At 31.5% G+C, this 26153-nt stretch overlaps 1 protein-coding gene and 1 long non-coding RNA gene across 5 annotated transcripts in view; both read right to left on the bottom strand.

Annotated features, from left to right (window-relative positions):
* The window catches only part of LOC142225572 (ATP-binding cassette sub-family G member 4), a 196468-nt gene that overhangs the window by 74883 nt on the left and 95432 nt on the right, over positions 1 to 26153 (bottom strand). For all 4 annotated transcript variants that reach the window (XM_075295354.1, XM_075295358.1, XM_075295355.1 and 1 more), the window contains exons 2-3: positions 23169 to 23538; positions 3463 to 3633 (exon numbers count right to left, since the gene is read on the bottom strand). In XM_075295354.1, coding sequence (XP_075151469.1) covers positions 3463 to 3633; positions 23169 to 23490 — 493 coding nt within the window. In that variant the 5' untranslated portion in view covers positions 23491 to 23538. The remainder of the gene's footprint in view (positions 1 to 3462; positions 3634 to 23168; positions 23539 to 26153) is intronic.
* Positions 9900 to 12354, bottom strand: LOC142225574 (uncharacterized). The gene is made up of 4 exons (XR_012719329.1): positions 12068 to 12354; positions 11881 to 11974; positions 10225 to 10454; positions 9900 to 10143 (listed from the first exon to the last, which is right to left on the bottom strand). It is a non-coding gene; the product is annotated as an uncharacterized LOC142225574 (long non-coding RNA).

Below are 26153 nucleotides of genomic sequence, written 5' to 3'. Positions count from 1 at the left end.
TTCACAATAATTGAAAATATCAATTTTTAAATTCTTCTTTATAAATTTTTTACTCCACAGCATGAACCCATAAAACTTTTCATTCTTGCTAATGGTGATCTAAACACTATTAAGGTAACATAATGTTTGTGTATCTAGATGGTCAATTTATCAACATCAACAGCTTTGGAAGATGTGTATGATACATTTTATATACGTAATTACTTCGTTAGTTTTACTTTATTTCAAATAAATAAAATTTAATTTTAATTAAAACAAAAATTATTATGGTTGTTTATTATTCACCAATATAAGTCAAATTTGTGATAAGGACGGAAATGTTCGCAATGTAAACGAATTGATATTATCGAGTGGACGAATATAAGAATATCCGTCCATTCATTAATAGCGAACATATGCCTTACCACTAGGGTTTTTTTTCGGGAACGGGATCCCGGGAATTCCCGGGAAATTTTTTCGCTCCCGCTTTCCCGGGAATGAAGTGCGGGAATTCCCGGGAAATTTTCTTTACAATATTTTATGTATAATAGAGGGTTTTATATGGCAAATGACAGTTGAAATCTAGTTAAAGTGGATTTTGGAAGTGTAATGTGAATAACTATGGTACCAAGTCGTAGTAGTTGCCTTGAGGAGCATACATAGTCGTGGGTTCCAATCCAGAATCAAACGGGCTCCCAATTGTTAAAAGAAGTTTGCACTTCCTAATTTATGATTGTCATATTTCTGTAAAGCGACATTCCGATAGACTGGTAGACTGAGTAAACCTTTAAAAACAACGGGACATTTTACCTTATGTAACCCACGTTGGCAATTGCATAATTTCAAAATTTCATAATTATTGCAAGGATGTTCTTTTTATGAAATAAGAAAATTCCAACCTTTTTAAAGATGTTTAATTTAATTTCAAATTTATACCTTATACACATTAGGCCTGAAATCTATTAAAATTGGGGTTTAAAGCCCTTATTTATAGATTTCAATTGTCGTATTGAAATTTAGTTAAAGTGGATTTTGGAAGTGTAATGTGAATGTCGTATTACATGGTAGTGTTTCCCTTTTGGGAATATTGACTGAATATGTGCATTTATTGACCCCGTTGAACGATGGTGAAATCGAAATAAGTTTCTTTCAATTTCAAACTGGTTTTTAGTGTTACAAAAAATCCCACTATATTAATAGTGTTCTTCCGAAAACTATACCGAAAGAGACTGCCTTAACCATTGTCAAAATTTTTTGTATTACAAAATATTTCGTATTTTAGTATGATTTATGGCTGATGTAAGAGAACAACATAATATATATTATTATTATTATTACTACCTTATATCCGTAGCTTTAGGCTATTTCTAATTTATTAAAATGTCTAAATGTATTCCACATCAAAGTAGGTTTCCCTTTGACCGGGATCCCGGGAAATTCGAAAAAATTCCCGCTTTCCCAGGAATGGAAAAAGTTCGGGAAAAAGAAAACCCTACTTACCACAAAATGGACTTATATTTATGAATATATTACATAAAATTTATGAACGATTGACATCATATTGATGAATGGTTTACGTAAAATTTAGGAAAAGCATTCATCGCTGTGACGATCGCGTTTGTTGCGACGACGAAGGAGAATCGTACTTTTGAAAAATTTCATCATCGCATGGATGAAAGAGAATAATCGCATATACGAAAAATATAATCGAATAGATGAAATACTTTCATCACCTCGACGTAATATAGTGATCTATGGGATGTCAACATGAATTGTAATTCATCGCCATGACGAAAAATTCATCACCGGGATGAAATGTTAAGTTAGCTAATTTTTAACGAAAAATTCCTCACCGGGACGTAAAAATTCGTTCTCAGGACGTATATTTTCCTTTCAGTGTACGACCCTTAAAAATTTTAAGGTCTATTAACAATAAATAATCTTTTCTAATTTTCTAATTTCCAAATGTTCAAAGGCCTAACTATATGTAACTAAAAAATATGTGAAAAATATGTGAGAGTAACAGGTTGGCTGATAAGTCCCCGGTCTGACACATAGATGGCGTTGCTAGTATTAAATGCATGCAAAATGGGTTCCGCGCGAGCTCACATGTGACCAAAAACAACAACGTGTTGATGATTCTGAGCGGTGTTTGCAGCTGTTAACTCGTAATACACCCGCGTTTTTCCGTCGATATGTGACAATGGATGAAACATGGCTCCATCACTACACTCCTGAGTTCAATCGACAGTCGGCTGAGTGGACAGCGACCGGTGAACCGTCTCCGAAGCGTGGAAAGACTCAAAAGTCCGCTGGCAAAGTAATGGCCTCTGTTTTTTGGGATGCGCATGAAATAATTTTTATCGATTATCTTGAGAAGGGAAAAACCATCAACAGTGACTATTATATGGCGTTATTGGACCGATTGAAGGTAAAAATCGCGGCAAAATGGCCCCATATGAAGAAGAAAAAAGTGTTGTTCCACCAAGACAACGCACCGTGCCACAAGTCATTGAGAACGACGGCAAAAATTCATGAATTGGGCTTCCAAACCCACCGTATTCTCCAGATCTGGCCCCCAGCGACTTTTTCTTGTTCTCAGACCTTAAAGGATGCTCGCAGGAAAAAAATTTAGCTGCAATGGAGAGGTGATAGCCGAAACTGAGGCCTATTTTGAGGAAGGTCGTTATAATCGTTGTATCGCTCTTGAAGGGAACTATGTTGAATAATAAAAACGAATTTGTACAAAAAAATGTGTTTTTCTTTGTTAGACCGGGGACTTATCAGCCAACCTGTTAATGTCAATCGATTTTAAACTTGCTTTCCTTACATAAAAGAAAATTATTTTGGACTTAGGTCAACTTAAAAAATGTCAAATTTTCAAAAAAAAAAATATTTTACAGTGACTCTTTTCCGCCGAAAAAGTACAAACCATTGAAAATAATTTTTTTTCTTCATGGTCGTATAGATGATTTTCTAACTTAAGTAATAAGACCAACTTGAAGAAAAACGACCGAAAAATGACAAAGTTATAAGCAACTGAGTGAACAAATCCGATGTCAAATCATGCAAATATGAGCAACTCACCCACACAAAAATACCACTCGGTCACACACAGGAATGTATTTTTGTTATTCGGTTATTCGTCATTTCAATGCCTTTCATTTAAGTATCAACAACGATATTATCGGACATGTCTAACTCGAGATATAATGTGTTCAGTAAAAAAAGAGCGAAAACCAAAAAAATAATGAAAAATAAAAAATAACGATATCTCAAAAACTGTTCCCTAAAATATTTTTAAAATTTTTTTTCAAATTCAGCAGATCCAAAATACATAAGAAAAGCCACCTCTCATCAAATGTACATTTTCAATGTAAACTAGTGTAATTAGTACTTGAAAAACTGTTCATTGTAACCGGTACTTCGTTCTATAATTATATTTTTTGCATTACCATGATAGACACGTTTTATTGAACTTACTCAAATCTCGACGTCTTCCATTGAGCAAAATCGAACCATCTACACCAGTTGTCTTAAATCCCGATAATGCGTCCAGCAGGGTGGATTTACCTGCACCTGATGGTCCCATAATGGCAATCAACTGACTTCCAGAAAATTTTCCACAGACATCGTGCAAAATTTCTTTGCTACCTGTAAAATAAATAAAATTTCGATATTATGTTAGTTGGTCAACTACCTCCGCACACTTATTAACTTTAATTTGTTTAATCAGACAATTCAATATAGTATATATAGAAAAATGATCCTCACAGACTCAAAAAATATAAATATTTTTTTTAAAAGAAACTAATAAACGGATGTTCGTGTGTGTACAATTTCATTTGGGAGGAAAAAATTGTTTTTGCGATATGCACACCAGAGAACGACTGCGATCTACCGCAATCGACCAGTGTATTTTGTAAACACCTATATTTGCAATCTTAAAACACCCATTGTTAAAAAATTTCAACCACCAATATCCAATACAACCGACGACTGTCGGTGTTTGTTAGTGTGAGTGTTGGTCTCTCGAAAACACCGTAGTAAATCAATCACACAAATTGGTTACCCATATCTCAGCAGTTTGGTATTCTCTTATTTGGTACTCTCTCAATTCTCCTGAGCTAATGCCAACTGCTGGTAACTGTTGTTGTTGAGTGCAATCACACTTAAGTGCCACACTCGTTTTTTGTTTACCGAGCGTTGTTACCGAGCGTGAGTTTGCAATACGAGCGTGAGTTTGCAATACGAAAACAAGTCGCCGGTTGCAGTTTACATTCAGAGAACTGCAACCGGCGACTTGTTTTCCAAAAAAAATCGCTTCTGCAACATATACTCCCAAACACATTTTGCTTGAAGCATGTAAATTTTTGGATATTGCCCAAACATTTATATATTTTATTTCTTTCAATATATAATATGTTTGAAAGCATATTGGTCTAAACAATATAATATATTTAAGTAGTCTAAGTCTAAGTAGTCTAATTTCGTATTTTTCCATCCAAATTCAATAATGTCTTCCCAAAAACTATATGTTTTTGGATATAGCCGAAACATTATTGTTTGTTTTTGTGAACATATAATATATTTGGAAGCATTTTGAGCCCAAAAATATTATATGCTTAGAGGAACTTTCTCCCAAAGAAGATTGTGCTCAAAAATTTGTTTCTGCCTAATTGTATAATTCCCTTACATCTTTCTCACTTCCACGAGGTTTTTTATTTCTTAGCACCTTTTTCTGTAATACAAACATTGTAGAAGAAATTATTCAATTTTATAATTTTTTTAAATTTTACCATTTGCCGGACGGGGATTCGAACCGCGGATCGCACAGTTTGGAAGCCAACACACTATCCACTGGGCTACGTAGTTGTTAGCATAGTTTGCGGCGCCCACGAGCAGATGCAAAAATAACATTGTTTAACAGAAACATACATTTGTTTGCCACGTGGCGCAATGGTTAGCATGACCGCTTTGCTCCGATCGAACAATTTTTTTACTTATATTTCTGCTAAAAATTTCCGAAAAGATGTTCGACATTACATATTACTATATTAAATGCTTGATATATAAACGAAATGGACTGAAAAACTTACAAAAGAAGAACGTGAAGTCGTGTATATATATAAATATTTTTTCACAGAATCCTAAAGCTAACGATAGCCATTCAAAAACCACATTATATTTAAATTCTAAACAATAATTTTACAACCAACACATCAATTTATTTATGAGTTAACCATTCTTGCTACCATATAACACCATTTTAATTGCATTCAAAATTTATCGTATTTAGAAACAAATAAATATGAATTTTTGTTAACGAATAATTTTGTACTTTGACATTATCGCGCTAAAATGGCAATGTTTTCACGGTTACTTTTCTTCAATAATTTATTTTAAAGAAAATAAACTTATTCAATTGTTGCTTTTGATCATTCCCCACCAAGTTATGATAAAATTTGCCCAAAAAAGTTAAAATGTTATTCTGATATAACCGATTCGAGATTCGAACTTAATGCCCGCTTTTATTTTTACCAAGACAAAAAATTGTGCCCATAATGCCAAAATGATAAACAAAACCCACAAAACACATGCTATTTTTTTCAAATGTCTATTATCTTGGTGTCGAATGTATATTCTGTACGAATACTCATTTTGATATTCAAATTAAATAATATTTTGACTTAAGCATATCAAATTTTTGGCGAAGTCTTCTAAACATGCCAAGCGCATAGCCAAACCAAATTAACTCATAAAACGGTTTTCCTAAACAACACACAAACAGTTTCACAGAAATTGCTGTCTTTTGATTCTCTCGCTATGTTATGTTGATATCTTTCGTCAACCCTTCCAGTTTCCATCTCTATTTCTTTCTCTATACTCTCTCTCTGTCGCTCTCTGAATAAATATCACAACATATATATATATATATATATATATATATATATATATATATATATATATATATATATATATATATATATATATATATATATATATATATATATATATATATATATATATATATATATATATATATATATATATATATATATATATATATATATATATATATATATATATATATATATATATATATATATATATATATATATATATATATATATATATATATATATATATATATATATATATATATATATATATATATATGTGTTTACTCGAAATTTAATTTATATACATATGTTTACATTCACATATATTATTTTAAAAATATTATATTATATTAAAAACTGAGTATTAAGTTTAATTTTAATGAAAACTTAAAATGTATGATTTCAATGCCGTAAAAAAATAATTTTTCCGCGGCAAGTATTATTTCTATTTGTAATGTAACTTTCCCAAAAATATTTATCGTGTTTGGAGTTCGTTGTAAGAATTATATGCAAACATGTAAGAATATTCTGTGCAAACATTTTTTGTATTTTTTGTAACATAATATGTTTACGTGAATAAAACGTAAACATATTATGTTGTAACATATTAACATATCCATTGCAAACATAATATACCAGTTTTCAAACACAATATTCTTATACCCACACATATTGTGTAAAAAATTGTTGTCCCAAACATATTATTTTTGTATCCAATCATATAAAAAACAAACTTTTTCTTCCGTGTACACGACTAAGATATATGAAAATATATGTATGGTCAGTTTTATTGTATGTAGTTGAAGGACACTGGAGGTTGCTGCCGTGAAGATACTTGAAACTTTCGAGGGACGTACGGACGAATTATTAAAATAACATGCACCAAGTTTGTAGCAAACAATGAAGTGTTGCGTAGACCACATAAAGAAAAATAACTTATCAATAACATACAATAAAGAAACGAAAAATAGCTTATCTTGGAAATATTATGAGATATAATAAATACAAACCATTCTATTGGTTATTTGAAATATCGAGAAAAGATGAATAAACAAATTTGGAGGTCCTAAAAAGTTTTCAGAATTATACGGGAATTATAATTCAAAACATATAAATTTTTCTTTATAATATCTCTTCATATCCATTCTATATATCAATATATACAATATGTTTTTTTTTGTTTTAATTTATCTTATCTTTTCATATGTTTACAACTTTTCATGTCGAAATAAAATGTCTATGAGTGTGAGGCTCGGCGCATGTACTAACATATTTTCACTAATCTAATTTTAAAATGTATTTTCATATATAGGCATTTGATAAGAATAACAAAGTATTCTTCGTTTATCAGGCCGCGTCAAATAAATTAAATTATAATTAATTGAAGGTCGAAGTTCTTTTAAAATTTGTTTTGAGTTTATGGTTTGTAAACTTTTAGAGATTAAATTAACTATTGTTTCATGCATCTTATGTTAAATAAAACACATACACTGTTAGAAAAATTGGGTTTTCATATATTCCGATATAAACAAAATGTGTTTCGGGCAGAATTTTTTAAATACAATATATTTGAGTGAAAAAATGTAATGTTCCTAAACTAGCATTAAATGTTTGGACATATATGTTAATATGTTAGAATATATTGTGTTTGGGATATGAATGTTTCATATAAATAATATGTGCGAATGTAAACATATATAAATTTACAAATGTCGAGTAAACATATATATGCTGTGCTATTTTATTCAGAGATAGTTAGAGATGGAAACCGGAAAGGTTGACGTAAGATATCAACATAACACAGCGAGAGAATCAAAAGAGAGCAATTTCTGTGAAACTGCTTGTATGTTGTTTCGGAAAACTGTTTTATGTGTTCATTGGTATTGGCTATGCGATTGGAATGTTAATAAGGCTTCGCCAAAAATTTGATATGCTTTAGTCCAAATATTATTTAATTTGAATATTAAAATGAGTGTTCGAGTAAAGAGAATAGACATTCGCAACCAAGAGAATACACATTAAAAACAGCATGTGTTTTTGAGTTGAGAGCAGTGTTTTATGTATGTGTGGACATGTGTTTTGTTTATCATTTTGGCATTATGGTCACAATTTTTTTCTTGGTTCGTCAAAAGAAGTTGGAACGTACGACGAGTAAGTCAAAATATTCAGACAAAGGAAATTAAAAAAAAAAAAACAGTGGAAAATATATAAAAATTACAAAGGGATCTTCATAAAAAATATCGAAAGGACACTTTACTCTTTTTAGAGTTTGGACAGGAAAATTAAAAAAGGTGGAAACAGTGCAAATTTAACGGTAAAATGTAAAGGGTGATTTGTTAAGAGCTTGATAACTTTTTTTTTTTAAAAAACGCATAAAATTTGCAAAATCTCATCGGTTCTTTATTTGAAACGTTAGATTGGTCCATGACATTTACTTTTTGAAGATAATTTCATTTAAATGTTGACCGCGGCTGCGTCTTAGGTGGTCCATTCGGAAAGTCCAATTTTGGGCAACTTTTTCGAGCATTTCGGCCGGAATAGCCCGAATTTCTTCGGAAATGTTGTCTTCCAAAGCTGGAATAGTTGCTGGCTTATTTCTGTAGACTTTAGACTTGACGTAGCCCCACAAAAAATAGTCTAAAGGCGTCAAATCGCATGATCTTGGTGGCCAACTTACCGGTCCATTTCTTGAGATGAATTGTTCTCCGAAGTTTTCCCTCAAAATGGCCATAGAATCGCGAGCTGTGTGGCATGTAGCGCCATCTTGTTGAAACCACATGTCAACCAAGTTCAGTTCTTCCATTTTTGGCAACAAAAAGTTTGTTAGCATCGAACGATAGCGATCGCCATTCACCGTAACGTTGCGTCCAACAGCATCTTTGAAAAAATACGGTCCAATGATTCCACCAGCGTACAAACCACACCAAACAGTGCATTTTTCGGGATGCATGGGCAGTTCTTGAACGGCTTCTGGTTGCTCTTCACTCCAAATGCGGCAATTTTGCTTATTTACGTAGCCATTCAACCAGAAATGAGCCTCATCGCTGAACAAAATTTGTCGATAAAAAAGCGGATTTTCTGCCAACTTTTCTAGGGCCCATTCACTGAAAATTCGACGTTGTGGCAGATCGTAAGTCTATTCATGATGAAATGTCAAAGCATACTGAGCATCTTTCTCTTTGACACCATGTCTGAAATCCCACGTGATCTGTCAAATACTAATGCATGAAAATCCTAACCTCAAAAGAATCACCCTTTATAAAAACAAAGTTTAGTTCCTCTTTATTAATAAGTAGTCTAAGAATAGTTGACGGACACTTTCAAAAATAAAAGAGGGCATTAAGTTCGTGGTTTGCCGCTAAAATTATTTCTCATTTTAGCGGCAAAACTCGAATCTCTAAAAGCAGAATAACATTATAACTTTTTTGGGCAAATTGTATTATAACTTGGTGGGGAATGATCCAAAGCAACAACTGAAACAGTTTATTTTCTTTAAAATGAATTATTAAAAAACGTAAAAATGAAGTTAAGTTAAAAATTCGTTAATAAAAATTCATATTTATTTTTATTTCTAAATACGATAAATTTTAAATGCATTTAAAATGGTGTTAAATGCTACACACAATTTTTTTTTTGATTTCAATCACGAAAATCGCGGATGCAATAATTTTTTTAATTGAAATGTCTGCAATCAGGAAATTGATAGTATCAATCACCCATTTTGATTGAAAACCAACACGATTTTCAATTAAAAATTTAATTGAATTCTGTCCCGGAATTAATTAATTGTGTGATTGAATCAATTAAAAATGTGATTGATTTTTGACATAAAATTCAATCACAGTTTTAATTGAATCAATTAAATTTTTAAATAATTTCGCGACAAAAATCAATTAACTATTCGATTGTTTCAATTAAATTATTAATTGATATCAGCAACAAATTTCAATCAAAAAATGTATATATTGCGCCCCCAATATCTTATTTAGTTTTATTTGAAATAAAAGAAAATATGCGTTTCTTATAAAAAGTCTTCAATATTTATTTTTCTGAATTTTGCTATATATTAAAGAATTTGGTTTTTGTTATTTGTGTGTTTTGTTCTAACATAACTTAGACATACAATTATGATCAATAACAACTAAAGGGTTAAAAAATAAACTATATAAATCATTATATTCCTTATCGTATTAACGATGTCAGCATGTTCCTTCTAATATTTAGATGCGCCTAGATGTCCAATAAATCAGCAGCCTGTAAGCTATATTAGTTTTGTTGAAAGTAAACAGAATAATTCGAATTTAATTTTGTTCACTTAAAAGTTAATTTTGTTAAACATTACCTGCATAGAATATCAAACTCCAGGTTGCAGATTTATAATCTTCTTTTGCAGTTGTACTCGTTTAGCATAAAAAGGTGTGTTAAGGAGCTCGGTAATTTAATTTTAGTAACAATTCATTTCCAAACTCTCTACATATTGATATCGTCTATTAAAATTTGAACCAATCGAAGACAAAAATAATGGCAAAACAATGTAATATTTGGTATTATATTGATGATACTTTGCAAATTCTGGGAAAAATAAATATAAATGGAAAATACATATTATCCAAAAGAAAACTTTTCTACCATTACATAATTCATTAGTTTATAAAGGGTGGTTACATTGTAAGGGCCGATGTTGAATGTGAACCACACCTAAACGCCAAGTTTTTTTCCGAATTTTATTTGACATTTCTCTATTTCAGACTTACTCAATTTGAACCATGGAGAGACACACAATCCAACATCGTGTTAAAGTTATCCAGACTTATTATGATGTGGATGATCAATTTTCGAAGAAAATAATCTTCAGTGATGAGGCACATTTTCACCTCAGTGGATTCGTCAATAAACAGAATTGTCGCATTTGGGCGAATGAGAATCCAAGAGTGATTGTCGAAAAACCAATACACCCACAAAGAGTGACTGTTTGGTGCGGTTTATGGGCTGGCGGCATCTTCGGGCCGTATTTTTTCCAAAATGAGGCCGGTCAGGCAGTTACTGTGAATGGTGTTCGCTATCGTAAGATGATAACAATCTTTTCATGGCCCGAATTGGAAGATATGGATGTTGACGATATGTGGTTTCAGCAGGACGGTGCCACTTGCCACACAGCTAACGAAACAATGGCTCTTTTGCGCAAACAAATTCAATGGCCGTGTTATCTCCCGTAATGGCGATGTCAATTGGCCGCCAAGATCATGTGATTTGACACCGTTGGACTTTTTTCTTTGGGGTTATTTGAAAGAAAAGGTGTACGTCGATAAGCCAGCAATAATTCAAGAGCTAAAGGATGAGATAATTCGGCACATTAACGTCATAGAACCTCCATTATGCCTCAGCGTCATCGAAAATTTGGACCATCGGATGGAGGTGTGCCACCGAGGTCGCGGCGCCCATTTGGCCGATATTTTGTTCCGTACATAATTGAGTTATACCAATATATCATAATATAATAAAAATACAATAATTTCCTAAATAGTTTGTGTTTTAAGGTGAGTATTAAGTTCGAGTTTAGCCGCTAAAAACGCTAAAGTGAAAACCAAATCAGTAAGAAAAATGCATGAAATTATACATATTTGTTGCAAATTTTATTATAACTTGATGGGGAAAAGCCCAAAGCAAATTTTCACAAAGTTTGTATTCCTTAAAATGGATTATTAAAGAAAAGTAATCGTGAAAAAATGACGTTTTTAGCGGCTAAACTCGAACTTAATACTCACCTTTATTCAAAATCAACATGGGCCCTTGAAATTTAACCACCCTTTATATCAGATATACTGCTCTCTACTTGGGTTCAAACTGAAAAAGGCTATTAAAACAAAAATGCAATTTAATGCCAGCGCTACTTTGCAACTTCAAGTTCTTCTTCCAACAAACCCATACCGCTCTTGGTTTTAAGAAAAGTAGGAGTGAAACACATTTATAAATTTTAAAAGATCAATACCGTACCCACCTTTTGATTGCAAACATATTCTTATATACGATATTTGATAAAATGATGGAGTTGATGGGATTGATTGGTCAATTTCTCGAAATAAAATTGGTCACTAAAAGAAATGAATAAAACATATATTATTTTAGTCCGTTTAATGTAAACAGGTTTCAATGGAAAACGGTATTCACATTTCAAAATTTCTTACCTTCAATGAACGTAGATTGTTTTCCATTTTTACAATACCACAAACACAGGTAATTTCAAATGCGTTCTCTCATATATTTTTTCAAACCTTTATCACGTGGCCATTTGTTGTTGCACACTTTATTTATTTCAACCCTTTGCTATTATTTGTTGTTGCGTTCAAAATACTTATGCACACATTTTGATTGCAGCAGACAGAATGTCGCCAATCATGTTTTTCAATTTACGCGAAAAACAAAAACCCAACCGTTCGTTACGAGTTACTTCCACAGACTAATCTCTCCATCATACATAGTTGAATAAATACCAGGGATGGAAAATGCAGTACTATAGTATTTTTTTCTATACTTTTTCACCCCGGTCAGTACCGTAGTACCCCCGCGAATGATTTAGTACCTTTTGTGTAGACATTTTTGAGTCGATATCAGATTTATGGTACAATAGCTTTGACAAAATATGTTAATATTTTGAGAAATTATTTATCAACCTTATTTGCTAATAGTCTTTTACAAATATGGCAAAACAGACATGTTCATGTGGGAAGAAAATCTCGATTTTGTAAAAGACATAGTCAAAAACAGGATTTTGTTGAACTTCAAGAATGTTTTAGTCGAAAAAAGAATGCGATTCTATATTATCGATTTTTTATTTCGTTAGAAAATGTTGTCAAAATTTTATTTCTATATAGAATTTTTGCAAAATTTTATTTTTATAGAAAATTTTGTCAACATTTTATTTCAATTGAAAATTTTGTACAAATTTTATTTCTATAGGAAATTTTTGCAAAATTTTATTTCTATAGAAAAAATTTTGCAACATTTTTTTTCTACAGATTTTTTTTTGCAAAATTTTATTTCCATAGAAAATTTTTGTAAAATTTTATTTATATAAAAAATTTTGTCAAAATTTTATTTTCTTTAAAATTTAGTCTCTTGACAATAATTTTCCAGTGAAATTTTTGTTGAAATTTAGTAAAAAGTACCTTTCCGCTCAAAAAATACCTTTTTTGTACTTCTTAAAAATTGTATTTTCCATCCCTGAAAAATACCCATTCTCTTGTTCTCTTTTCGCTCTTTCCATTGCTCAAAATTATTCAATTTCAATCACAAAGGTGATTGGATCAATCACATGTGTAATTGGAAACGGAAAAATTTTCAAAAAATTTTTAATTGAAAAAATTTCGGTGATACTTTTTTGTGTATATTGTAAAATTATTTATGTTTATACTCGACTTCATGTTCTTCTTTTGTTAGTGTTTGAATTTCTTGGAAAATTTCAAACTTTTATACCAAACCATTTTTTAGTTACAAAATTGTTATTTTTGTAATAATAAAAATAATATTTTATTTTTGTTTGTATTACAGAAACAGGCGATAAGAACTAAAAACCCTCGGGGAAGTGAGAAAGATGTGAGATTTTGAGCACAATCTTCTTTGGGAGAAAATTCTTCCAAGCATATAATATTTTTGGGGTCAAAATGCTTTCAAACACATAAGTTCACATAAAACAAACATAATAATGTTTCGGCAATATCCAAAAATATATGTGTTTCCTGCAACATATGTTTGGACCATATGTTGGAGAATCGATTTTTTTAGGGTGTATATATTTTTCTCGACAGTTTTATATTTTTCGGTTAGGATTTTTAAGTTGATAGGTTATGATCATTAGCCCTTCTGCTATGTTTCGAAATATACCACACATATTATTTTTTGGGTCAATTTGACCCACCCATACAATCTCAACGTAATTTAAAAAAATGGATGTTTATTTAGTTCACATTACTTTTATTGTTGACGTTGTGTTTTTAAATCAAAATATGTACATAAATACAAAAATTCATTACATAAATATCAGAAATTATAATATATATATATATATATATATATATATATATATATATATATATATATATATATATATATATATATATATATATATATATATATATATATATATATATATATATATATATATATATATATATATATATATATATATATATTTTATTGACAATTTTTGCAAATTATATTGCTGTGTTCTTTGCAAACAAAGTGATTGCAGGTGTAGCACACAGTTGAATATTTGTTTGCGTTTTTTGTTTGTTGGCAAAAGAAACAACCCTGCCTCTTTCGTGAAGTTCCAGGGCTTTCAATATTACACTGAGATGAGGTTGCTTCCGAAGGCTGATGTGGCTGTTGGATACTTTTGACAACGTTTTTAGCCGATGCGCCGTACGGTAGTTTCTCCCTTCGCAAAATTTGGGGCTTGATCATCTGGTTTGCAAGATCTTCCAGCCTGCAAAGCCAGGTTATGCGTTGTAAAGAAATTATCACACGTAATGGTATGCCCTCTGGGAAGTGACTCTGACAGAGATAAGACAACACCGCTGTGCTCCCGCTCTCACCTTCTCTTCATACATCTTATTTGATAGCATCATGGCAGTCGCAATACACATATCGATAACTCAATAACATTCTGTGAATACCGATCATGCGTAATGTTAATTTTGCTATTTTACCTCATTAAATTCGCACACAAACTCTTGGTGGGTCAAATTGACCCAAAACATAATAAGTGTTACAAAAACATAAATATCGGGTCACCGTTGAAACGAAAAAAAAAATTTTGTATTGTTTCTATGCAAAAACGTTGCTTTTAAATAACGTTATGAATAGAAAAAGCACCAGCTCACTCCATTAGTCCTAAGCAGAATTAGTAAGAGATTACTTTTGAAATTGGGTCATATTGTCCCAAACATAGCAGAAGGGTTAAAAAGGAGTCTTATGTAATTGTTCCATATAGTCATATTTTCCGATATGTCACAAATAGCTTCATTTTTATTGTTGTATAATATTTTGGGTATTGATTTGGGGTATACGACTGCCGTTTCTTTGAATTTTTTATGTAGATTGAAATCGTAATTTGAAAGCAGCAATCTTTCAATCTCCTGGCATTGTTTGTTAATATAATCAAGTTTTGAAGATTGAATTGCACATTTCATTTCTCTTTTCAATTCATAGTTGCAGTTTTTATGTTTCCTACGTTACCCCATTGTACCCAATAACTCCTCAACTTTGGTGTCATTCTTGTTGTTTTGTTATAATTCTTAGCTTGTTAACCGGTATGGATTTTTTAGCGTAGTTTTTACTCCACATCCGTTTGCTATCTACAATTTCAATTTTTCTACATTCTTGACTGATTGGTCCTTTATTTTTGTTTTAACTTTTGGTTCCTCGAGTTTTTCAATATTCGCAAGATATTTTACTTCTTCGAAAAAGCTTCCAATTCCTTTCTGCTCTTATATCCAGTGGGTGCATATCAGCGTTGCCAATTTAGCTTTTTTCCCGCTAGATTTTGCTTTTTTTGAAGACGTTTAGCGGGAAAAAAATGCATTTAGCTTTTAGCTTTTTTCTGGCTTTTTTCATGACCCTTTTAGCTATTTTTGGCTTTTTTTATTTTCGACATGTTTCTATTGAAATATGGATAACACGGCATTTTTATCTAAGCCTTGCTGCAAGAATAAGGGTTTCCCCATATTTCAAAGCTCAGTTGAAACATTAATAATGATTCCAGCCATTATGCGGGCATTTTTGTAGCAAATACACCTTGTTGTAAAGTTTTTTCATCATATTCATAAAAGTTATCGTAAACTTTAAATCTACTATTACCATACAAATTTGTTAGATAAACTGTCAGTAAATTATTGGGAATATTAGCTTTTGACTCGTTTATCCTTTTTATGTTATTATAATATTCTAAAGTTATTACGATATTACTAAATTAAAATAATAGATGTGAATTGCTTTGTGCACTGAAAAAATATTGTCGTGAGGCCAAGGATTTCACCTCCTTAAAATACGAACGCGAATAATAGCATTTGTGAATTTCTCTTATATAAACTGTTTTCCTTGTCCAAAAGACGATAAAGTCGTTTTGCCTTTATAATTAAGTGACTCAACTTGAAAGAAGGAAGAATTAATGAAATAGTCTTTAAATGTGAGGAGTTTTTGCATCTTGACCACAAACCAAAATAGCGTTCAAAAATAGAAGATGTTTTTCAGCACTTTATTTTAAAAACGTATACATACAATAATTCCTACTTGAAGTCGAGTCTGAATTTGGAAATTTAAGTTGGCGTTAGCACGTTTTTAAAGCACTTTGATAGCTCATGAAGAAAAGGAAAATGTTTTTACTGGGAAATGTAAACTGTTTTTACTGGGAAATGTAAACCAAATCCAAAGCATGCTTAGATTATTTAATATTTTAAAATAACAAGTAAAAAAAGTTTGTGATAGTAATCAAAATGTATCGAATACGCAAACAGAGCTAATATGCCTTAGATATTGTTACAGTCTCACAGAAGTGGAATTAAAATGAAAATGCATTTTAAGTGAAATAAAGCCTTTAAGTTTGTTAAATTTCAATCAAAAATGTGACTTTTGATACAAAAAAATTTAGCTTTTTTCTAGCTATTTTTTTAGCGTTTTTTAGCTTTTTTAGCAATTTTTTTGGGCAAATCTAGCGGTTTTTGGTGAAACAATTCTGGCAACGCTGGTGCATATACACGGACGAAAAACTATTTTCAATCTGTTTCGGTGTAAAAATTATATGTTTGGAACTCAAACTTTTAGCACACTATAAGTGCAAACATGTAAATAAAAGCATGTTTTGCCGCTAAAATTATTTCTCATTTTAGCGTCAAAACTCGAATCTCTAAAAGCAGAATAACATTATAACTTTTTATCTGCAGTGGGTGCATATACACGGACGAAAAAACTATTTTCGGTATGTTTCGGAGTAAAAATTATATGTTTGGAACTCAAACTTTTAGCACACTATCTATAAGTGCAAACATATAATGTTCATAAACTAGTTTAAAATGTTTGTGACATATTTGTTAATATTTTAAAACATATTATGCTTGAGCATATCATTTTCTTAACTATACTGTCCCTGGGTGAAAAATATATTAATTTAGACATTTCGTATAAACATACAAACATAAACATGAGAATAGAGAGAAATTATGAAGGTGGCGACGTACATAACGAACGACACACAGTGGTTCCAAATCGCTTTTTTGGAAATAATTCTGTAACTTTTGAACGGATAAAGATATCAACATATTTTTTTCCGTGTGTGAAAGCTGAAGTGTTTTCCTCTAAGTTGGCAAATTTGTGGGTCCCTAGTTGGTCACGAGCTGATCTGTAGGCGTTGAAACTTGGTCACCTCGGGGGCATGAAATTTTGTTTTAGCTGTAAAGTCCGTAATTTTGAACCGATCTCGATGATTTTTTCTTTGCTGGATAGAACTTGTAAAGCTCTACAAAAGTGCGTGCGTGTGCAATTGTCTTTTACCGTTTGCAAGATATGGGCCCTAGAATTTTTTTTTTTGCAAAATTTTGACAAAGTGGGGTCAGTATTTGGAACCCAGAAGTTGTGTTTTTAAGTGGATTCGTAATACATTCCCTACAAAATTCTACGAATCCTAGAAGAAAAAATGTGTACCCATGTGCTTTAGATAAAATGTTGTAAAGTCCACAAATTAGAATTTCAAAAAATTATCGAATTTTGACAATTTTTTTGGAAAAAAGCACATACATTCTTTCTGTCGTAACATTTTTTTATAGATTTCTCCCAATCTTTTTTTACATTTTTCTTATAGGCGACCATATAAGTATACGTTTTAAGCTTTTATCGGCCATTTTGGTCAAGTAGTATATGAGTTATTCTCATCCCAAAATCGGCAATTTTCTAAAAGAAAAAAATTTGTTTTCAAAAATTCTCATTCGGCAAAGCACCGAGTGAAAATTTATTTTCCGGTGCCCATTTAAGTGTATATCGGACAATAAATATATATGGGAGTATCTAAATCTGAACCGATTTCCAACAAATTTTGCACACTTGACTGTACTACTAATTAGACTCCTCGTGCAAAATTTCAAGCAAATCTAAGCAAAACTTTGGCTTCTGGGGTCATATAAAATATTGGCAAAATCTGGTGTTGCTGCACCCTAAAAAAATCGCTTCTGTAACATATACTCCCAAACACATTTTGCTTCAAGCATATACATTTTTGGGTTTTGCCCAAACATTTATATATTTGATTTCTTCTAATATATAATATGTTTGAAAGCATATTGGTCTAAACAATATAATATGTTTGGGTAGTCTAAGTTCCAAACATTATGTATTTATCCATTCAAGTTCAATAATGTTGTCTTCCAAAAAACTATATGTTATTATGTGAACATATAATATGTTTGGAAACATTTTGAACCCAAAAATATTATATGTTTAGAAGAATTTTCTCCCAAAGAAGATTGTGCTCAAAAATTTGTTTCTGCCTAATTGTATATTCCCTCACATTTTTCTAACTTCCACGAGTTTTTTAGTTCTTAGCACCTTTTTCTGTAATACAAACATTGTAGAAGAAATTATTCAATTTTATATATATATATATTTTTTTTTAATTTTACTTTTTGCCGGACGGGGATTCGAACAGCGGACCACACAGTTTGTAACCCATGCACTATCCACTGGGCTACGTAGCTGTTATGGTCATCAAGAGATAATTATCGTTATAAGTTATATTTATATAGCATAGCTTGCGGCGCCCACGAGCCGATGCAAACATAACATCGTTTAACAACATAACATTGTTAAACATACATTTGTTGGCGACGTGGATCAGTGGTTGGTACGTCCGCCTTGCATGCCAAGGGTCCTGGGTTCGATCCCTGCTTCGACCGACACCAATTTTTTTATTTATTTTTTGTACATATATTCCAGATACGTTCGGAATATCCAGAAAAGGTGTTCAACATTACATCCTACTATATTAAATTTTTACTACGAAACTGTAAAGTGTGTCTGAAAGACTTAAAGTCAGAAAAGAAATGAACTGAGTTCAAATCATATATTATTTTTTTATTGCAAAAATAAAAATTTTGTAACAAAAAAGGTTGCTGTATACAAGTTTGAAATTTTCGAAGAAATTCAAAAACTCTTACAAAAGAAGAACGTGAAGTCGAGTATATATATATAAATAATTTTCCATCGAATCCTAAGGTCTAAACAGTAATTTTACAACCAGCACATACATTTATTTTGGTGTGAACAATTGTTTGCTTTTACTTTTCTTTAATAATTTATTTTAAAGAAAATAAACTTTTTCAATTGTTGCTTTGGAGCATTCCCCACCATGTTATAATACAATACAATAATCCAAAAAAGTTATAATGTTATTCAGGTTTTACCGATTCGAGTTTTGCCGCTAAAATGAGAAATAATTTTAGCGGCAAAACTCGAACTCAATGCCCGCTTTTATTTTCGAAAGAATCCGTCAACTCCTCTTGGACTACTCATTAATTAAGAGAAACTAAAATTTGTTTTTATAGATCTTACTGTTTAATTTTTCACTGTTTCCCCCTGTTTTTATTTTACTGTCACAACTCTAAAAAGAGTACACTGACAAAAAATATTGTCCTTATAATTAAGTGATTTGACTTGAAAATGGGTATCATAACATGAAAGAAAAAAATTTTGGACTATGGTCAACTTGACTTTAATAATTCAGAAAATTCTTTAAAATTAATGAAATTGTCTTTAAATTTGTTGCATTTTTGCATCTTGACTACAAAGCAAAAATCGTAAAAAATAGGACATGTTTTTCAACACTTTATTTTAAAGACGTTTTTTACTTGAAGCATAGCATAAATTCTACTGGAAGTCTTGTTTTTAACGGACTTTTATAGCATATGAAAAATGCTGAACAAGCGAAAAAAAATTTGCTTCATAGAGTCAAATGCACGAAACCCACATTTAAAAGAAAATTGTGTCTTAAAAGTATTCTTACTTGAATTCTCGGCTTCATTGGCTCGAAATCAATACCAAAATTGTTAAAGTAGAGAGACAATCTTTGGAACCGGGCATGCTTTTTTTCAGTGTATAGTGCCCTTTTGTTAGTTTTTACAAAGATCCCTTTAATTAACTTTGTTTGAATATTTTGACTTACTCGTCCTACGTTCCGATTTGTTTTGACGAAACAAAAATATTGTGCCCGTAATGCGAAAATGATAAACAAAACTCATGCTCTTTTCTTCAAATGTCTTTTCTCTTGGTTCCGAATAAATTTTCTCTCCGAATACTCATTTTAATATTTTACTTAAGCATATACAAAATTTGGCGAAGTCTTATATCACAACATATATATGTTTACTCCAAATTTGTTTATATTCACACATAGTATTTTCCAATCTTTAATGAATTTTTTGCGTATATATATTTTTAAGGCGCCAATTGGTTACTTTCATTGTTTTACTTCCAGCATACACTTTATGTCCCACTTTCTAAACACATATATGTTTATAGTCTATTTTTAAATTAATATATGTTTCCATCCAAGCATATTATATTTACAAACATTTTATGTCCCAAACATAATATGTTCTAACATATTAACATATATGTCCCAAACATATTATGCTAGTTTATGAACATTATATGCTTGCACTTAAAAATATTGTGTTTAAAAATTTGAGTTCCAAACATATAATTTTTACACCCAAACATATGAAAAACAGTCTTTTTCGTCCGTGTGGGTACCGTGTTCACTTTAAGGCCACAGTTTCACTCCGATTAACTTGAAATTTTGCACAGGTACCAGAAATAACATTCTAGCTTTGCAAGCCGAGTTTGGTTGAAATCGGTTCAGATTTAGATATAGCCCCCATATATATCTTACGCCCGATATGCACATATATGGCTCTACAAGCCAGATTTTTTCTCTGATTTGCTTCAAATTTTGCACAAGAAGTACATTTGATAGTATCGTCAAGTGTGTCAAGTTTGATTTAAATCGGTTCAGATTTGGGTATAGCCCCCATAATTGGCTAAGCACGGGTATAAATATAACACATCGTTGGAAAGGTATTTGAGAGAGCTTTATTTCTATGCAATTATAAATAACAAGAAAGTGTGTAAATATAACCATAGCGATAGGCGGTAGGCGAAACATTTTTGACGCAACGGCAAATACAATAAGCTTGACGGCGAATAATTCCCTTTTTCACGTTTCCTAGCGTTTTTGTTGTCAATACAGTACGCTTTGACAATATTAAACAATGAAGTTGAATAAAAACATGCAATGGCTTGTTATTTGTTGAGTTATTTCAAGAAAAAATAATCTACACGTCTCCAGGCAACAGCAATTCCTAGTGGTGAGTTAAAAAAATTGATAAGCGATGGCAACACTATACCAGTTTTCGCCAAGGAGTTAGAATAGGGGAGCCACCGTGGTGCAATGGTTAGCATGCCCGCCTTGCATACACAAGGTCGTGGGTTCGATTCCTGCTACGACCGAACACCAAAAAAAAGTTTTTCAGTGGTGGATTATCCCTCCTCAGTAATGCTGGTGACATTTCTGAGGGTTTCAAAGCTTCTCTAAGTGGTTTCACCACAATGTGGAACGCCGTTCGGACTCGGCTATAAAAAGGAGGTCCCTTGTCATTGAGCTTAACATGGAATCGGGCAGCTCTCAGTGATAAGAGAGAAGTTCACCACTGTGGTATCACAATGGACTGAATAGTCTAAGTGAGCCTGATACATCGGGCTGCCACATAACCTAACCTAACCTAACCTAGAATAAGTTTAGAATAAGCCGCTAGCCGTCACGGTATTCCGTCGCGGATTTTGGGCTTCCCATAAGAAATACACGTAAATAAGTGTTCGCCTACCGCCTATCGCTATGGTTATATTTACACACAAATACGAAACTTTGAAGTTTTTGGGACACGGAACAATTTTTTTTAAATTCCGATTTTTTGGGAATTAAAAATATGAATTTAAACCTTAATAACTTTTGAACTAATTGTGATATCATTATGATTACTACTCATATACTACTTGACCAAAATGGCTGATAAAAGCTTAAAACGTATCCTTATATGGTCGCCTATAAGAAAAAAATTAAAAAATATAGGGAGAAATCTATAAAAAAACGTTACGACAGAATGAATGGTCAAAATTCGATATTTTTTGAAATTCTATTTTGTGTATATTGTTAAGAAGAAAAATTACGAATCCTATTAAAAACACAACTTCTAGGTTCCAAATACTGACCCCACTTTGTCAAGTTTTGCAAAAACCAAATTGCACAAAAATTGCAAAATTGCGGAGTTTACAGCTAAAACAAAATGTCATACCCCCGAGGTGACCAAATTTGAACGCCTACAGGTCAGCTCGTGCACCCACTAGGGACCCACAAATTGGCAAACTTAGAGGAAAACACTTCAGCTTTCGCACACAGAAAAATATTATGTTGCTATCTTTATCCGTTCAAAAGTTACAGAATTATACTGTGCGACATCAACATAATACACTGTGAGAACCAAATGAGAACAAATGGTGCTCTACTTCAGAGACATATTTTGTTTTACACATTCAGTTGCATAATAATACCAATTCCTTAATCTTCATGTTCAATTAGCTCTCATTTAAAATTGTAATTAATGTAAAGTAATTGATTTGGACGAAAAACCAGCTTGAGTTGATATCAGGCTAACATAAAAATAGTTTTATTATAATAATTTTAATTTTGGAAAATTAATGACAGACAAAACCTAGTACATAAGGATATTAAAGCTTCTATATTTTTACGAATTAAAGAATATAAAGTGCTATCTATAAAAGTAATAACTAATAACGCCACTACATATTCTTCTTGTGGCATCAAAACAAATCGAGTCGGTTTAGTAAGACGTCAAAGTTGCAAATATGTCGTAAGCGTTGTACAAAGTTCACGATAGTCGCAATTGTGGCAACATTTTAAGAAATTATGTTTTGTGGGAAATACGAATTTTGTTCATTTCTCTACTTCATTTGTATGTAACGTTTTACCCATTTTTAGATCATTAACAAAAATGGTGAAGTTTTTACTAGCACACAATAAATTTCATGAACTAAAATAGAGTTAAATTGGCTTTAGCGCCCTAAAGGGTTCACTGTTTTTTGATTGTAAAATGGACTTTATGTAATCTTTCTTATTCAGTCAACAGTTTTCAGCGCAGGTTGTTCGTGCGTAGTTTTCAGCAAACTTACCTTTCCTAAATCCTAAATTCACTGTCAATGATAAACTATTGAATTCCATATCGACTGGTTCTCGTGAAGGCAAATTTGAAAAACGGCCGACATCCTTTTCCTTTGATGATTTGCCATTTGACATTGGTACTTGTGTGTCCACTGAGGTATTTACAACTGTCTTACTTTCACGCCTGCTGCCATAACCATTTGTCGCTGTCATTGGAGTAGTTGTTGAATTGTAGACTGGTTGAAGTTCGCCAACCACTTCTATACCAAGTCCCACACCAGCAGCCGTCGAAGGCCCTGTATTGCTAAAGAACTGTTCCCTCGCCGACAACATCTATGTTGATTAACAATTGCAACTTTTTGCGTAGTTCAATGTTGTGCTCTGAAAATAAAAATGAATACTTAATTAGAAGTCAGTGGTTTTAGTTTTTTTCTCGTTGAATGATAGAAAAAATGGTGTAATGAAGTGATCGTCGAATTATATGGGTTTGAAGGAGAAGATTTTTTACATTTGTAATTTATTTCTTCTTAGAGATGCAGGTGACACTTATGGGAATTTCAAAGATTAACACGCAAAAAAATATTCGACGACATTAATTCAAAAACAAAAACTTCACAACAACAACAATTTTTTTATTTTAAGTTTTATTATGGCCGTAAAAAAGTTCCTTTTATACCGAAACCACACATTTTTACGGTCGCCAGAAAATCGCAAACCAATCTCGTTTGTCTAAAATTTTGTTTAGGAGGAAAGAATCCTTTGAGTGTATTAGTGGTAGTTGTCGTTCAGACTTGGCAATGCGACTGTGTTATCACAACAGCATATGTAAACTGAGTTATTTATGCCCTGAAGTAACAGTTTCATTTCGCAGGGACAAGTTTCTGCCTTTAAAATTTTTATTTAAAAAGCAGATTATACGCTGTTCTTTTGTAATAGCTTTTGAATTTCTTTAAAAATGTTCAAACAAACTTTTTGTTATAAAATTTTTATTTTTGCAATAAAAAATACTTTTTATTCCAAAATTGAAGTGCAGTTCGTTTATATGAAGCGTTGTTCTTTTCCGACTTTATGTCTTAAATAAGACATGTAATGTCTTAATGTATTAAATAAGACATGTTTTCAACAAATTGTTTTGTTGCGAAAATAGTTTACTGCTATCGTATGAAAACAAAAACAAAAAATACAGCACTGGTTACGCGCACATCGTTGAGAATATGTACAAAAGCTAAAAGAAGTATGCGAAGAATACCGTTAGAACAAAATGAGTATGAGCACATGCACGTGTTTGATAGCAAGCAAAGAGCTCACTCATCAGAAAATACAAAAAAGCATTTATATATGTCTGTGAAAATATTTTTCAATTTGGTAGTTTCTTTAAATGTGTTCTCTGTGTGTACTTAACAAAATATCCCCAAAATTGTTCTGACAATTTTGCAATTTTGGTGCAATTCATAGCATAATTCTGTCAATTTTAATTTCAATTTAATTTTTTGTCAATACACCACTAAATTTGTTACAGGTCATTGATAGACTCCAACAAATCACATATAAATTTTTTCGTTCAAATTCAAAAATATTTGTTGAGGATTAAACGTAACGTTCAACAACAAATATTTTGTACTGTTGGATGCTTAACAAATTACTTACAAATTATTTGTTGCCTTCTGATGGTAACGATTGCTAACAACTTTTTTGTAATAATGGTTATTAAAAGTACAAATTAGTTTGTTGTAGGAAAATTAACAAATTTTGTTATTGGTTTTCCAACAAAAATTATTGGTTCTCAAACTTATTTGTATCTGCACCCTCAAAAAAAATCGCTTCTTTAACATATGTTCCAAACATATTTTGCAGGAAGCACATATATTATTGGATACTGCCGAAACATTAATATGTTTGTTTTATGTGAACATATTATATGTTTGGAAGCATTTTACTTTACACTATCCACTGGACTACGTATCTGTTATAGTCACGAGTAGATAATTATCGTTATAAGTTACATTTATATAGCATAGTTCGCAGCGCCCACGAGCCCATGCAAACATAACATTATTTAACAGAAACATACATTTGTTTGCCACGTGGAACAGTGGTTAGCATGTCTGCCTTGCATGCAAAGGGTCGTGGGTTCAATCCCTGCTACGACCGAACACTTTTTTTTTAATTTACACATTTATATTTATACTATATTAAATTTTTATAATGAAACTTCGAAATGTGGGTTATTAAAGATTTATAGTCAGTAACAGTGCTTGATATAAACGAAATTGACTGATTTTTGGATAAAATATTATTTTTTTAAAAATATCAATTTTGTAACAAAAAACTGTTTTTGGTACAAAACTTTAACTCGAACTTAATGCCCGCTTTTATATTTGAAGGTGTCCGTCAACTCCTCGTGGACTACTTATTAATAAAGAGGAACTAAATTTTGTTTTTATACATTTTACTGTGTATTTTTTCACTATTTCCTCCTTATTTCATTTTACTGTCCCAACTCTAAAAAGAGTATAGTGCCCTTTCGTTATTTTTATGAATACCCCTGATTTCGTTTAATGAACCAAGAAAAAAATTGTGCCCATAATGCCAAAATGATAAACAAAACACATGTCCACACATACATAAAATGCTGCTCTCAAGGCGAAAACATATGCTGTTTGTTTTTCAAATGTCTATTCGCTTGGTTCCGAATGTCTATTCTCTTTATTCAAATTAGATAATATTTAGACTTAAGCATATCAAATTTTTGGCCTTATCATAAAACAGTTTTCCGAAACAACACACAAGCGGTTTCACAGAAATTGTTCTCTTTTGATTCTCTCGCTGTTGATATCTTTCGTCAACTCTCCCGGTTTCCATCTCTATTTTTTTCTCTATACTCTCTCTGTCGCTTTGAATAAAATATCACAACATATGTATGTTTAGTCGAAATTTGTAAATTTATATATGTTTCCATTCACACATATGATTTTTATGAAACATTCATGCCACAA

The sequence above is a fragment of the Haematobia irritans genome, chromosome 2 (genome assembly GCF_050003625.1).
Source record: "Haematobia irritans isolate KBUSLIRL chromosome 2, ASM5000362v1, whole genome shotgun sequence".
In the NCBI taxonomy this organism is placed as follows: Eukaryota; Metazoa; Arthropoda; class Insecta; order Diptera; family Muscidae; genus Haematobia; species Haematobia irritans.
Note: the sequence above shows the minus strand (reverse complement) of the source record. Positions and strands in the feature narration are given on the sequence as shown.